This window comes from Schistocerca nitens, chromosome 10 (assembly GCF_023898315.1).
Source record: "Schistocerca nitens isolate TAMUIC-IGC-003100 chromosome 10, iqSchNite1.1, whole genome shotgun sequence".
In the NCBI taxonomy this organism is placed as follows: Eukaryota; Metazoa; Arthropoda; class Insecta; order Orthoptera; family Acrididae; genus Schistocerca; species Schistocerca nitens.
Window position 1 is genome coordinate 16,693,532 of NC_064623.1, and position 15,403 is coordinate 16,708,934.

The 15,403-nt window shown below is 45.9% G+C and overlaps 1 protein-coding gene across 3 annotated transcripts in view; it reads right to left on the reverse strand.

The window, feature by feature from the left end:
• LOC126210667 (proteoglycan 4-like) overlaps positions 1-15,403 on the reverse strand; it is a 587,840-nt gene that overhangs the window by 480,913 nt on the left and 91,524 nt on the right. For all 3 annotated transcript variants that reach the window (XM_049939998.1, XM_049939997.1, XM_049939999.1), the window contains one exon: positions 11,315-11,445. In XM_049939998.1, the coding sequence (XP_049795955.1) occupies positions 11,315-11,440 (126 nt within the window). In that variant the 5' untranslated portion in view covers positions 11,441-11,445. The remainder of the gene's footprint in view (positions 1-11,314; positions 11,446-15,403) is intronic.

Consider the following 15,403-nt stretch of genomic DNA (forward strand, 5'->3'; position numbering starts at 1 on the left):
AACAACATTCCTCTCAACAGCGAGTAGTTCGCCTTCCGTAATGTTCGCACATGCATTGACAATGCGCTGACGCATGTTGTCAGGCGTTGTCGGTGGATCACGGTGGCAAATATCGTTCAACTTTCCCCACAGAAAGAAATCCGGGGACGTCAGATCCGGTGAACGTGTGGGCCATGGTATGGTGCTTCGACGACCAATCCACCTGTCATGAAATATGCTATTCAATTCCGCTTCAACTGCGCGCGAGCTATGTGCCGGACATCCATCATGTTGGAAGTACATCGCCATTCTGTCATGCAGTGAAACATCTTGTAGTAACATCGGTAGAACATTACGTAAGAAATCAGCATACAGTGCACCATTTAGATTGCCATCGATAAAATGGGGGCCAAGTAACCTTCCTCAAATAATGCCGCACCATACAGTAACCAGCCAAGGTCGCTGATGTTCCACTTGTCGCAGCCATCTTCGATTTTCCGTTGCCCAGTAGTGCATATTATGCCGGTTTACGTTACCGCTGTTGGCGAATGACGCTTCGTCGCTAAATAGAATCGTCCCGTAATTTCTCTTGTGGCCAGTGGCAGAACTGTGCACGACGTTCGAAGTCGTCGCCATGCAATTCCTGGTGCATAGAAATATGGTACGGGTGCAATCGATGTTGATGCAGCATTCTCAACACCAACGTTTTTGAGATTCCCGATTCTCGCGCAGTTTGTCTGCTACTGATGTTGCCAGCAGTGTTCCACTAAGGGAGGCGCCACCTCCCTGTCTTTGAGGGCAGCAACTGCGATGGGCGGCGCTTGCGCCGTGTACTGAACGGTGGCCTATATAGGACGTCGATTTGCAGCCTGGCGTCAGTTCTCAGCGGGAATCATCAGCAGAAGCAGCATTTTCCGTAAGACGGCGACCAGCTGGACCGCCGAAATATCGAGTCAAGTTGAGTTTAGGATCCGGCAGCAAACACGAAGAGACTTTCAAGTTTCTAAGCTGTTCAGCCAATTTTTACGGAAGATCTGACCATGTGTCGAGTCTTCACAAAATTCATTCCGCATGTGTTGTCACGTGACCAGAGACAATATCGACTTGAAGTGTGCCAAGAACTGATTAATCGGACTAAAAATGACCCAGATTTGTTAAATAGAGTAATTACAGGTGACGAATCGTGGGTATATGGATATGGTCCGGAAACCAAAGTGCAGCCTTCGCAGCGGAAGAGTCCAGGTTCACAATGACTGAAAAAGGCACGGCAAGGTTGGTCGAAGGTGAAGACAATGTTGGTGACTTTTTTCGATTCTACCGGTATTGTGCATCATGAATTTAGCCCTGCAGGACAGACAATTAACCAGGAATACTACAAATGTGTTCTCGAGCGCTTGCGCTAAAAGGTGTGGAGGAAAATGCTTGCAATGTGGAGAGACAGGAGTTGTGTGCTACACCATGACAATTCTCCGGCTCATCGTGCCTTCTCCATCGTTGAATTTTTGACCAAATTCAAAATTCCTGTGCTTCCTCAACCGCCATATTCCCCCGATTTGGCTCCTGCGGACTTCTACCTGTTCCCTAAACTGAAATTTTCACTTAAAGGGAAGCGATTTGACTCGACTGAAGACATACAGGCAAATACGGAGAGCATCCTTAACACACTTCAGGTAAAAAATTCCAGGAGAGTGGAGTCGGTGTGTTCAGTCAGAAGAGGACTATTTTGAAGGACATGCATCACAGTAGCATGGAAGTACCACCATTGTACAATTAAAAGCCTATTCTTAAAACTTTGCAATCGCACCTCGTATACCAAAATATAGAAAATATTTCAAACGTAATGAGAAAAATAAGACTCATGTTTTTTTGGACATATGTTTCTAATGCAAGACAGTAGATTAACTAATAAGATTTTCAAATATCGTAGGGTACGAAGTCCACAAAAAGTTGGGTCAACGAAGTAAAGAAGGATTTAGAAAGAAACAATATAAAAATGGAAGATATAAACAACAGAGAAGCCATATGGGAAAAAGTACTGAAACCGGAAGGATTGCAAGGCAGAGTAGCTAAAAAGACTGGTTCAAAATGATCTGAAGACAGCAAGAAGAAACACAGTGAACAGATGAAGCCATATTGGAAGAAAAGAAAAGAACGAAGAAATGAAATTGGAACATCGTCCTCAGATGGGCTATTCGCCGTAATAAAAAAAAAATTGAAATATGACGTTAATGAATGGAACCTTGCGAGCCTCTTCTCACGAAAAGTAATTGATGATTTCGCTGAAATCCAGCTCCAGCAGCAAATCACTCTAAGTGACTGGGATAATTTTGATGCGCGGTTTTACTTCATCGTACTTCTCACCAATTTTTGATAGTTTTCGTTTTTGAAAAAGAGCTCTCTCCTGTGCAATTCAGAGTCCATCAGTACCAACCACACTGTCACTGTAATATCAATATTTGGAACTGTAGCTCTGAAATCTTGATCGTCAAGTACCTGATAGTAGCAAGCTCTTTAGAGTGGTCTTTTTGATACTCCGTTTTGTATAAATGTGTTAACGATACAAATTGAACCAACTCACTACCAAGACCGGTTCTAAATCGTCTGTGAAACTTTACCAATTTTTCTGCAGCAGCAGAGGAGAAATCAGAATATCGAACGGACAGCAGCGTATGCATGCAATCGTTCAGTAAGAGAGACGAATAGTTGATCGATCACTGGGATAAAACCTGACACTTCAAACACCTCTTTTGGTGACAGATCAGCGTCATCCTCTTGTACTTTATATAATCGAGGCGGATTCAACCTCACATTTCTACTTCTGGTACGCCACTGTACTTAGTGATCAGTATTTGACAATCCTTTAGCTGTGTCTTGGTATTTATCAAATTCGTCTCTTTTGGATTCAACAAACAATTTCAATGGTTCCAATGTAGCATCTCATTTCTAGCGCTGAATTGCTGTAAAATGTCGGTCCAAAAAATGGCAACTAGAGCTGTATTGACACCACTCATCTTTTCCAGAAGATGCATTACTTCATTTATCATGATCCCCTTTTACTCCTTATCAGAAGATATACTGGTTAGAACTCCTTTGATTTCGGAATAACCGTCCACAATGGCTCTCGTAGTTTCAGCATTTTTTCCCTTCTTTGTACTGTGAACCCTCGCTTCATGGCAACTTTATTGATTTTACGTCGATGGTAAGTATCCTGCAGGTTTTGACTATGTGACCAAAAGTATCCGGACACCCCCCAAAAACATACGTTTTTCATATTAGGCGCATGGTGCTGCCACCTACAGCCAGGAACTCCATATCAGCGACCTCAGTAGTCATTAGACATCGTGAGAGAGGAGAATGGGGCGCTCCGCGGAACTCACGGGCTTCGAACGTGGTCAGGTGATTGGGTGTCACTTGTGTCGTACGTCTGTACGCGAGATTTCCTAAACGTCCCTACGTCCACTGTTTCCGATGTGATAGTGAAGTGGAAACGTGAAGGGACACGTACAGTACAGAAGCATACAGGCCTACCTCGTCTGTTGACTGACAGAGACCGCCGACAGTTGAAGAGGGCACACATCTATTGAGACCATCACACAGGAATTCCAAACTGCATCAGGAGAAACTGCAAGTACTATGACAGTTAGGCGGGAGGTGAGGAAACACGGATTTCATGGTCGAGCGGCCGCTCATAAGCCACACATCACGCCGGCAAATGCCAAACGCCTCCGGTGTAAGGTGCGTAAACATTGGACGACTGAACAGTGGAAAAATGTGTGGAGTGACCAATCACGGTACACAATGTGGCGATCCGATGGCAAGAAGTGGGTATGGCGAATGCCCGGTGAACGTCATCTGCCAGCGTGTGTAGTGCCAACAGTAAAATTCGGAGGCTATGGTGTTATGGTGTGGTCGTGTTTTTCATAGAGGGGGCTTGCACACCTTGTTGTTTTGCGTGGCACTAAACACCCACTGTTGAAGAACAATTCGGGAATGGCGATTGCATCAATCAACACGATCGAGCCCCTTTTTCATAATGCACGGCCTGTGGCACAGTGGTTACACGACAATAACATCGCTGTAATGGACTGGCCTGTGGCCTGCACAGAGACCTGACCTGAATCCTATAGGACACTTTTGGGATGTTTGGAACACCGACTTCATGCCAGGCCTCACCTCTCCTCAGTACAGCACTCTGTGAAGAATGGGCTGCCATTCCCCAAGAAACCTTCCAGCACCTGACTGAACGTATGCCTGCGAGAGTGGAAGCTGCTATCAAGGCTAAAGGTGGGCCAACACCGTACTGTATTCCACCATTACCGATGGAGGGCGCCACGAACTTGTAAGTCATTTTCAGCCAGGTGTCCGGATACTTTTGATCACATAGTGTATGTGATATAAATAGTTGTATCTTTTGATTACAATGAATTAGAATTTTCACTTTTTAGATCGCCCAAGGACGGTAGAACTTAATATATGACATAAATTACAACTTGATACGTCTACTTGTTCCTTAGAAGAAGTGTTCTTAACACCGTCAGAGAGAGAGAGACAGACAGCTGGACGGACAACAAAGCGGCCCCGTAAGTGTTCGGTTTTCACCCATTAGGTACGGAATCCTAAAATTAACGAACTCAGTTAAATGAGATGGTGTATCAAATTATGAGAACACAAAAAGTGGTTATGAGTGCACATGGAAAATGTAAAGAATAGAGAAGCTATGTACTATAACCTACTGAGTTATTGTATTCATATTAGAGATCACAACATTAATATAAAAGTAATTACATGTGTTCATACAAGCCGATCGGAGTGGCCGAGTGGTTCTAGGCGCTACAGTCTGGAACCGTGTGACCGCTACGGTCGCAGGTTCGAATCCTGCCTCGGGCATGGATGTGTGTGATGTCCTTACGTTAGTTAGGTTTAAGTAGTTCTAAGTTGTAGGGGTCTGATGACCTCAGAAGTTAAGCCCCATAGTGCTCAGAGCCATTTGAACCATTTTTTTGTTCATAGAAGATAGAAGAATTTACATTTGTTACACTATGTTCCTTGACTCGCTTAAAATAATGTTTCTTGAACGTCTGAGATTCCTAGCAGCAAGCATGCACGAGGGGGACACTTGCTAACGCAACGACCGACCGTACGGGGAACACGCGCATTTAGTCGTCAGTTCCTCATTGCGATTATATTCTCCTTACACAATGCTCAACCCAAACAAGTAATAACATGCGATTAACTGATATTGTTCGATTTTTACTGTAATTAATTACACTACTGGCCATTAAAATTGTGACACCAAGAAGAAATGCAAATGATATATGGGTATTCATCGGACAAATATGTTATTCTAGAACTGACATGTGATTACATTTTCACGCAATTTCGGTGCATAGATCCAGTAAAATCAGTACCGAGAACAACCACCTTTGGCCGTAATAACGGTCTTGATACGCTTGGGCATTGAGCCAAACAGAGCTTGGATGGCGTGTACAGGTACAGCTGCCCATGCAGCTTCAACACGATACCACAGTTCATCATGAGTAGTGACTGGGGTATTGTGACGTGCCAGTTGCTCGGCCACCAATGACCAGACGTTTTCAATTGGTGAGGGATCTGAAGATTGTGCTGGCCAGGGCAACAGTCGAACATTTTCTGTATCCAGAAAGGCCCGAACAGGACCTGTAACATGCGGTTGTGCATTATCCTGCTGAAACGTAGGGTTTCGCAGGGATCGAATGAAGGGTAAAGCCACGGGTCGTAACACATCTGAAATGTAACGTCCACTGTTCAAATTTGCCGCAATGTGAACAAGAGGTGACCGAGACGTGTAACCAGTGGCACCCCATACCATCACGCTGAGTGATACGCCAGTATGGCGATGACGAATACACGATTCCAATGTTCGTTCACTTCGATGTCGCCAAACACGGACGCGACCATCAGGATGCTGTAAACAGAACCTGGATTCATCCGAAAAAATGACGTTTTGCCATTGTGCACCCAGGTTCGTCGTTGAGTACACCATCGCAGGCGGTCGTGTCTGGGATGCAGCGTCAAGGGTAACCGCAGCCACCGTCTCCGAGCTGACAGTCCATGCTGCTGCAAACGTCGTCGAACTGTTCGTGCAGATGGTTGTTGTGTTGCAAACGTCCCCATCTGTTGACTCAGGGATCGAGACGTGGCTGCACGATCCGTTACAGCCATGCGGATAAGATGCCTGTCATCTCGACTGTTAGTGATACGAGGCCGTTGGGATCCAGCACCGTGTTCCGTATTACCCTCCTGAACCCACCGATTCCATATTCTGCTAACAGTCATTGGATCTCGACCAACGCGAGCAGCAATGTCGCGATACGATAAACCGCAATCGCGACAGGCTACAATCCGACCTTTATCAAAGTCGGAAACGTGATGGTACGCATATCTCATCCTTACACGAGGGATCACAACAACGTTTCACCAGGCAATGCCGGTCAACTGCTGTTTGTGTGTGAGAAATCGGTTGGAAACTTCCCTCATGTCAGCACGTTGTAGGTGTCGCCACCGGCGCCAACCTTGTGTGAACGCTCTGAAAAGCTCATCATTTGCATATCACAGCATGTTCTTCCTGTCGGTTAAATTTCGAGTCTGTAGCACATCTTCATGGTGTAGCAATTTTAATGGCCAGGAATGTAATTATTTATTTCGTATTTCTTTTATCCATTGATGTACATGAATAACTGATATAATTTAGTTGTTTCAAAAAAATAATTATTTGCGTATCTAATTACATGTACAAAATAGATTCACATTGCTGTCATCTATATTTTCGAGTCGGAAGCAGAATACTGCCGCAATCTCCCACTGGCGTACCCATTAAAATGTCAGTGCAAAATGGCACCTGCTTATCGGGGCTGGTTGACATACTAAAGGGTTAACAAAGTTTTTTTAATGTAGTTTTGTATATTATTTGGTGTCATTAGAAAATTTGCGGGCCTTGCCCCCCCCCCCCCTCTCTCTCTCTCTCTCTCTCTTGCGGGAGATTAGGGCTGAAGCCCCAGTTGTTTCCCCCTAAATCTGGCCACGAACTGTTACTTTGACATCTCCAGTCACACACGATGGGGCGCCGCTGGGCCTAAGAGCACTGTTCTACTCATCTGCCGACTCTGGAGTGATTCAAACAATTCCTACTGTGCTGCTGTTTTCTCTAACAGTAGTGTAAATAGAATGACTAAAACGGAATCATGCTTTGCTACTTCGACATCGCCATTCTGATCCTGTCTGCCTGTGGATGCTCAACTCAAAACAACCAGATTAATCAAGTGTTACTCGGTTAAAATACCTAGGATAGGTAATACAGCACGAGGAAGCTAAACACATGTGTGTTACTCGGATAAAATACCTAGGATAGGTAATACAGCACGAGGAAGCTAAACACAGCTATGTTTCCCATCGCATAACTAAGATAACGGCATGTTGGAAAATGAAATAAAGTTCCCCTGCGACTAACGACCTTCGTACCACTCTGGACCCCAACCCCCGGGCTCTCATCCCCCCTAACTGGGGCCCTGCCTTATTCCAGAGTATGCCTGTAGCGTAAAATCCTGCGTGAAGTCGAGGCGTTGCCCGCGGCTCTCAGCCCCGCTGTGACTCCTGCACCCTCGTGGTTCAGGCCTGTCGGGACTCTCATTCCTCGCAGCTCTCAACTCCCACGGCTCACGACACAAGGTGCTCACGGCTCACAAGATTGGTTGGTCGATTCAGGGGAGGGGACCAAACAGCGAGGTCATCGGTCCTACCGGATGAGGGAAGGAAGTCGGCCGTGTCCATTCACAGAAACCATCCCGCCATTTGCCTGAAGCGATTTCAGGAAACCGTGGAAAACTCCCCAATCAGGAGGGCCAGATGCGGGTTTGAACCGTCGTCCTCGCGAATGCCAGTCCAGTGTGCCAAGCACTGCGCGACCTCGCTCGGTAGCTCGTCAGACACGGTTCCCAGACCCTGTGACAGCCATGACAGGTGACCCACGTGACACCTGACTGCTTCACCCAGGCCTGCCGGCGTCGTGTTTCCAGGGCACACTCAGTGGTCCCTAGCCACTGCCGGTGCTGTGCTTTCACTGCACGCTGTCTTGGAAGAACGCTTGTTCACTTTCTCCACTCCAATGGCTGCAGATTTGCTACTTGTTTGGCAGGGATTACAGGTAGATTGGCAATGATCCTCGGTTATCGATATGGACTAGCTTGCTTTTTCTTGACAGAACACATTATTATCTAACATGCAGGTACTAGAAATCCTTGTTTCAACTGAGTTTTATTCTGTAGCTGCTCACGGCCAGTGCTTGCATATTATGAAACAACGTTTGTATCAGCACTGATACAAAAACAGACATCATTGGCAAGCTGATGCCTACTGAATGGGAGAAACAAACCTAGTCCAATGCAAAGATAATACCAAGATACTGAGCAACATGCTGTTGACCCTGTGCTGAGCGTCAAGTAGCCCATCTTCACTTAACCGAAATCAGCGTTACTTAAATACAGGGTGGTCCATTGATCGTGACCGGGCCAAATATCTCACGAAATAAGCGTCAAACGAAAAAGCTACAAAGAACTAAACTTGTCTAGCTTGAAGGGGGAAACCAGATGGCGATATGGTTGGCCCGCTAGATGGCGCTGCCATAGGTCGTTTTTTAAATAGGAACCCCCATTTTTTATCACATATTCGTGTAGTACGTAAAGAAATACGAATGTTTTAGTTGGACCACTTTTTTCCCTTTGTGACTGATGGCGCTGTAATACTCACAAACGTATAAATATGTGGTATCACGTAACATTCCGCCAGTGCGGACGGTATTTGCTTCGTGATACATTACCCGTGTTAAAATAGACCGTTTACCAAATGCGGAAAAGGCCGATATCGTGTTGATGTATGGCTATTGTGATCAAATTGCCCAACGGGCGTGTGCTATGTATGCTGCTCGGTATCCTGGGCGACATCATCCAAGTGTCCGGACTGTTCGCCGGATAGTTACGTTATTTAAGGAAACAGGAAGTATTCAGCCACATGTGAAACGTCAACCACGACCTGCAACAAATGATGATGCCCAAGTAGGTGTTTTAGCTGCTGTCGCGGCTAATCTGGACATCAGTAGCAGACAAATTGCGCGAGAATCGGGAATCTCAAAAACGGCGGTGTTGAGAATGCTACATCAATATCGATTGCATCCGTACCATATTTCTATGCACCAGGAATTGCATGTCGACGACTTTGAACGTCGTGTACATCAATATTACGACCAACGCGGACCTTCCTTTTAATTTAACATATATGGTCGTGGTGCACACAGCATTCCATGGTGTCGCCAATCAATTTTATTTCGGTTGTTCCAATGTGATATATGCGACCTCTGTGAACTTATCATTTCTGAGAACGCATGCTGTTACAGCGTGATTGCCTGTAAATACCACATTAATGCAATAAATGCTCAAACTGATGTCCATTTGGCAATACGTGTAACGACATTCCTTTCAGCAGCGAGTAGTTCGCCTTCCGTAATGTTCGCACACGCATTGACAATGCGCTGACGCATGTTGTCAGGCGTTGTCGGTTGATCACGATAGCAAATATCCTTCAAGTTTTCCCACAGAAAGAAAGCCGGGAACGTCATATCCGGTGAACGTGTGCGGGCCATGGTATGGTGCTTCGACGACCAATCCACCTGTCATGAAATATGCTACTCAGTACCGCTTCAACCGCACGGGAGCTATGTGCCGGACATCCATCATGTTGGAAGTACATCGCCATTCTGTCATGAAGTGAAACATCTTGTAGTAACATCGGTAGAACATTACGTAGAAAATCTGCATACATTCCGCCATTTAGATTGCCATCTATAAAATGTGGGCCGATTATCCTTTCTCCCATAATGCCGCACCATACATTAACCTGCCAAGGTCGCTGATGTTCCACTTGTCGCAGCCATCGTGGATTTTCCGTTGCCCAATAGTTCATATTATGGCGGTTTACGTTACCGCTGATGGTGAATGACGCTTTGTCGCTAAATAGAACGCGTGCAAAAAATCTGTCATCGTTCCGTAATTTGTCTTGTGCCCAGTGGCAGAACTGTACACTACGTTGAAAATTGTCGCCATGCAATTCAAATGGCTCTGAGCACTATGGGACTCAACTGCTGAGGTCATTAGTCCCCTAGAACTTAGAACTAGTTAAACCTAACTAACCTAAGGACATCACAAACATCCATGCCCGAGGCAGGATTCGAACCTGCGACCGTAGCGGTCTTGCGGTTCCAGACTGCAGCGCCTTTAACCGCACGGCCACTTCGGCCGGCCCGCCATGCAATTCCTGGTGCGTAGAAATACCGTACGGTTGCAATAGATGTTGATGTGGCACTGTCAACACCGACGTTTTTGAGATTCCCGATTCTCGCGCACTTTGCTACTGATGTGCGGATTAGCCGCGACAGCAGCTAAAACACCTACTTTCGCATCATAATTTGTTGCAGGTCGTGGTTGACGTTTCACATGTGGCTGAACACTTCTGTTTCCTTAAGTAACGTAAGTATCCGGCGAACGGTCTGGACACTTGGAAGATATCGTCCAGGATACCGAGCAGCATACATAGCACACGCCCGTTGGGCATTTTGGTCACAATAGCCATACATCAACACGATATCGATCTTTTGCGCAGTTGGTAAACGGTCCATTTTAACACTGGTAATGTATCACGAAGCAAATACGGTCCGCACTGGCGGAATGCTGCGTGATACCATGTACTTATATGTTTCTGACTATTACAGCGCCATCTACCAAAAAGCGAAAAAAGTAGTCCAACTAAAACATACATATTTCTTTACGTACTACACGAATATGTAATTAAAAATGGGGATTGATAGCCGCTTGACCTATGGCAGCGCCATCTAGCGGGCCAACCACAGTGGCATCTGTTTTCCCCTTGAAGCTAGACAAGTTTCGTTCTTTGTAGTTTTTTCGTTTGGCGCTTATTTCGTGAGATATTTGGGCCGGTCACTATCAGTGGACCACCCTGTATAGTTCTGTGATTTTATCTTTCATCACAACAAAATGTCTGTGATGAACTCTTACGGTGACCGAAAAATACATTGCGTTCTGAGAGACTAAATATAATGAACTGACCAAATGATACGGACCCCATAACGAGTGCCAAAAGTGATCTCCATGTACCTAGTATAGCAAACAAATTCTGAAACAAATACTGCTTTCAGAGTTGATGAACAATGCATATTGGTGTATGATGTTTCAAAGTAGCTAGTACCTGGAACGGGCTTATGCTGCGCCAGGAAGTGCTGTGGCACGCTTACCTGGTGGAGCCTGTTGATGACCACGACGGCCGTGTGCTCCACGCAGCTCTTGAGCAGTTCCAGCTCCTTGCACTTGATGGGGATGTCGACACGTCGCTCCACTACAGGACACTCGCTAGGTCGCATGGTCTCTGTAACCACAAAATAAACCAGTGACCACCACATATAAACAGCTTCCATTTATATCAGTAGAGCATATATATATATATATATATATATATATATATATATATATATATATATAACCTGAGTATAAATGACAGCTAGCTCCGCCCAAGGGCTGCCCTTTTATAGCTTGTGTATGCAAAACTAATGTTAATTATTACCACTGCTCACTGCTAGAATTAATGCCGCCTGACAGCACTGCAGGTATGTGGTGCAGCAAGGAAGTACATTCAGAGGTGACCAAAGCCGTGGGATAGCGATACGCACGCAAACAGTTGACTGCAGTAGCTATTGCAGGGACGAGGTATAAAAGGGCTGTGCATTGGCGGAGACGTGATTCACGTGAAAAGATTTCACACGTGATTATGGATGCGGAATGGTAGTTCGATCTACACGCATCAGATTTTCCATTCCAGAAATCATTAGGGAATTCAGTACTCCGCAATCCACAGTGTCAAGTGTGTGCCGAGGTTATCAAACTTCAGCCATTACCTCCCACGACGGACAATGCAGTGGCAGGCGGCCTTCACTTAACGACCGAGAGCAGCGGCGTCTGCGTAGAGTTGTCAGGCCTAACAGACAAGCAGCACTGCGTGAGGTAACCGCAGGAAATCACTGTAGGATGTGCGACGAACGTATACATTAGGACAGTGTGGCGAAATTGTGCATCGTTGGGCTACGGCAGCAGACAACCGACGCGAGTGCCTTTCATAACAGCGCGGCATCCCCTGCAGCGCCTCTCCCGGGCTCGTGACCATATCGGTTGGACCCCCAAACGACTGGAAAACCATTCCTGGACAAACGTGTCCCGATTTCAGTTGCTAAAGCTGATTGTAGGGCTAGAGTATGGTGCAGATCCCATGAAGCCACTGACCCAAGTTGTCAGCAAGGCGCTGTGCATTCTAGTGGTGGTTCCATAATGGTTGTTGTTGTTGTCGTTGTGGTCTTCAGTCCTGAGACTGGTTTGACGCAGCTCTCCATGCTACTCTATCCTGCGCAAGCTTCTTCATCTCCCAGTACTTACTGCAGCCTACGTCCTTCTGAATCTGCTTAGTGTATTCATCTCTTGGTCTCCCTCTACGATTTTTACCCTCCACGCTGCCCTCCAATGCTAAATTTGTGATCCCTTGATGCCTCAGAACATGTCCTACCAACCGATCCCTTCTTCAAGTCAAGTTGTGCCACAAACTTCTCCTCAATCCTATTCAATACGTCCTCATTAGTTATGTGATCTACCCATCTAATCTTCAGCATTCTTCTGTAGCACCACATCTCGAAAGCTTCTATTCTCTTCTTGTCCAAACTGGTTATCGTCCATGTTTCACTTCCATCCATGGCTACACTCCATACAAATACTTTCAGAAACGACTTCCTGACACTTAAATCAATACTCGATGTTAACAAATTTCTCTTCTTCAGAAACGCTTTCCTTGCCATTGCCAGTCTCCATTTTATAACCTCTCTACTTCGACCATCATCAGTTATTTTTCTCCCCAAATAGCAAACTTCCTTTACTACTTTGAGTGTCTCATTTCCTAATCTAATTCCCTAAGCATCACTCGACTTAATTCGACTACATTCCATTATTCTAGTTTTGCTTCTCTTAATGTTCATCTTATACCCTCCTTTCAAGACACTGTCCATTCCGTTCAAGTGCTCTTCCAAGTCCTTTGCTGTCTCTGACAGAATTACAATGTCATCGGCGAACCTCAAAGTTTTTATTTCTTCTCCATGGGTTTTAATACCTACTCCGAATTTTTCTTTTGTTTCTTTTACTGCTTGCTCAATATACAGATTGAATAACATCGGGGAGAGGCTACAGCCCTCTCTCACTCCCTTCCCAACCACTGCTTCTCTTTCATGTCCCTCGACTCTTATACGGGGTGCATTCAAGTTCTAAGGCCTCAATTTTTTTTCCTAATTAACTACTCACCCGAAATCGATGAAACTGGCGTTACTTCTCGACGTAATCGCCCTGCAGACGTACACATTTTTCACAACGCTGACGCCATGATTCCATGGCAGCGGCGAAGGCTTCTTTAGGAGTCTGTTTTGACCACTGGAAAATCGCTGAGGCAATAGCAGCACGGCTGGTGAATGTGCGGCCACGGAGAGTGTCTTTCATTGTTGGAAAAAGCCAAAAAGCACTAGGAGCCAGGTCAGTTGAGTAGGGAGCATGAGGAATCACTTCAAACTTGTTATCACGAAGAAACTGTTGCGTGACGTTAGCTCGATGTGTGGGTGCATTGTCTTGGTCAAACAGCACACGCGCAGCCCTTCCCGGACGTTTTTGTTGCAGTGCAGGAAGGAATTTGTTCTTCAAAACATTTTCGTAGGATGCACCTGTTACCGTAGTGCCCTTTGGAACGCAATGGGTAAGGATTACGCCCTCGCTGTCCCAGAACATGGACACCATCATTTTTTCAGCACTGGCGGTTACCCGAAATTTTTTTGGTGGCGGTGAATCTATGCGCTTCCACTGATCTGACTGGCGCTTTGTTTCTGGATTGAAAAATGGCATCCACGTCTCATCCATTGTCACAACCGACGAAAAGAAAGTCCCATTCGTGCTGTCGTTGCGCGTCAACGTTGCTTGGCAACATGCCACACGGGCAGCCGTGTGGTCGTCCGTCAGCATTCGTGGCACCCACCTGGATGACACTTTTCGCATTTTCAGGTCGTCATGCAGGATTGTGTGCACAGAACCCACAGAAATGCCAACTCTGGAGGCGATCTGTTCAACAGTCATTCGGCGATCCCCCAAAACAATTCTCTCCACTTTCTCGATCGTGTCGTCAGACCGGCTTCTGCGAGCCCGAGGTTGTTTCGGTTTGTTGTCACACGATGTTCTGCCTTCATTAAACTGTCGCACCCACGAACGCACTTTCGACACATCCATAACTCCATCACCACATGTCTCCTTCAACTGTCGATGAATTTCTGTTGGTTTCACACCACGCAAATTCAGAAAACGAATGATTCCACGATGTTCAAGTAAGGAAAACGTCGCCATTTTAAGTATTTAAAACAGTTCTCATTGTCGCCGCTGGCGGTAAAATTCCATCTGTCGTACGGTGCTGCCAGCTCTGGGACGTATTGACAATGAACGCGGCCTCATTTTAAAACAATGCGCATGTTTCTATCTGTTTCCAGTCCGGAGAAAAAAATCGGAGGCCTTAGAACTTGAATGCACCTCGTAATTGCCATCTGGTTTCTGTACAAATTGTAAATAGCCTTTCGCTCCCTGTATTTTAGTAGTTCGATAATGATATGGACTCTGCTTACATGGAATGGACTGGGTCCTGTAGTTCAACTGAACTGATCATTGACTGGCAATGCTTATGTTCGGCTACCTGGAGACTATTTGCAGCCATTCATGGAGTTCACGTTCCAAAGAACGATGGAATTTTTATGGAGGACAATGCGCCAAGAAACCAGGCCAAAGTTTTTCGCAATTGATCTGAACAACATTCTGGAAAATCCTAGCTCATTTCGCCACCCAGATCGCCCAACATGGGACTTTATCCAGAGGTCAGTTGGTGCATAAAATGCTGCACCGGCGACAGTTTCGCAGTTATGGACAGCTGCAGAGGCATTACGTCTCAGTATCTCTACAGGGCACATCAAACAACTTGTTGAACGCATGCCAGGTCGAGTTGCTGCACTACGCCGGTGGCAAAAGGAGGTCCGACACGATATTTGGAGGTATCCCATGACTTTTGTCGTCTCAGAGTGGAAGCGGAGCGGAGACGAAATGGGGAATGTTTAAACGAGGATACGAGGCCAGAGAGAGGTAAAGCCTGTGGCATAAGTCACTTTGACAAGGGACACATTGCTGTAGCCCGGTGCCTTGGAATGAACGTCTTGGAATTGGAAGTGTCATAGGTGATTGGCTTGGTAATGTGCTACTGTCGTGAGCATGCA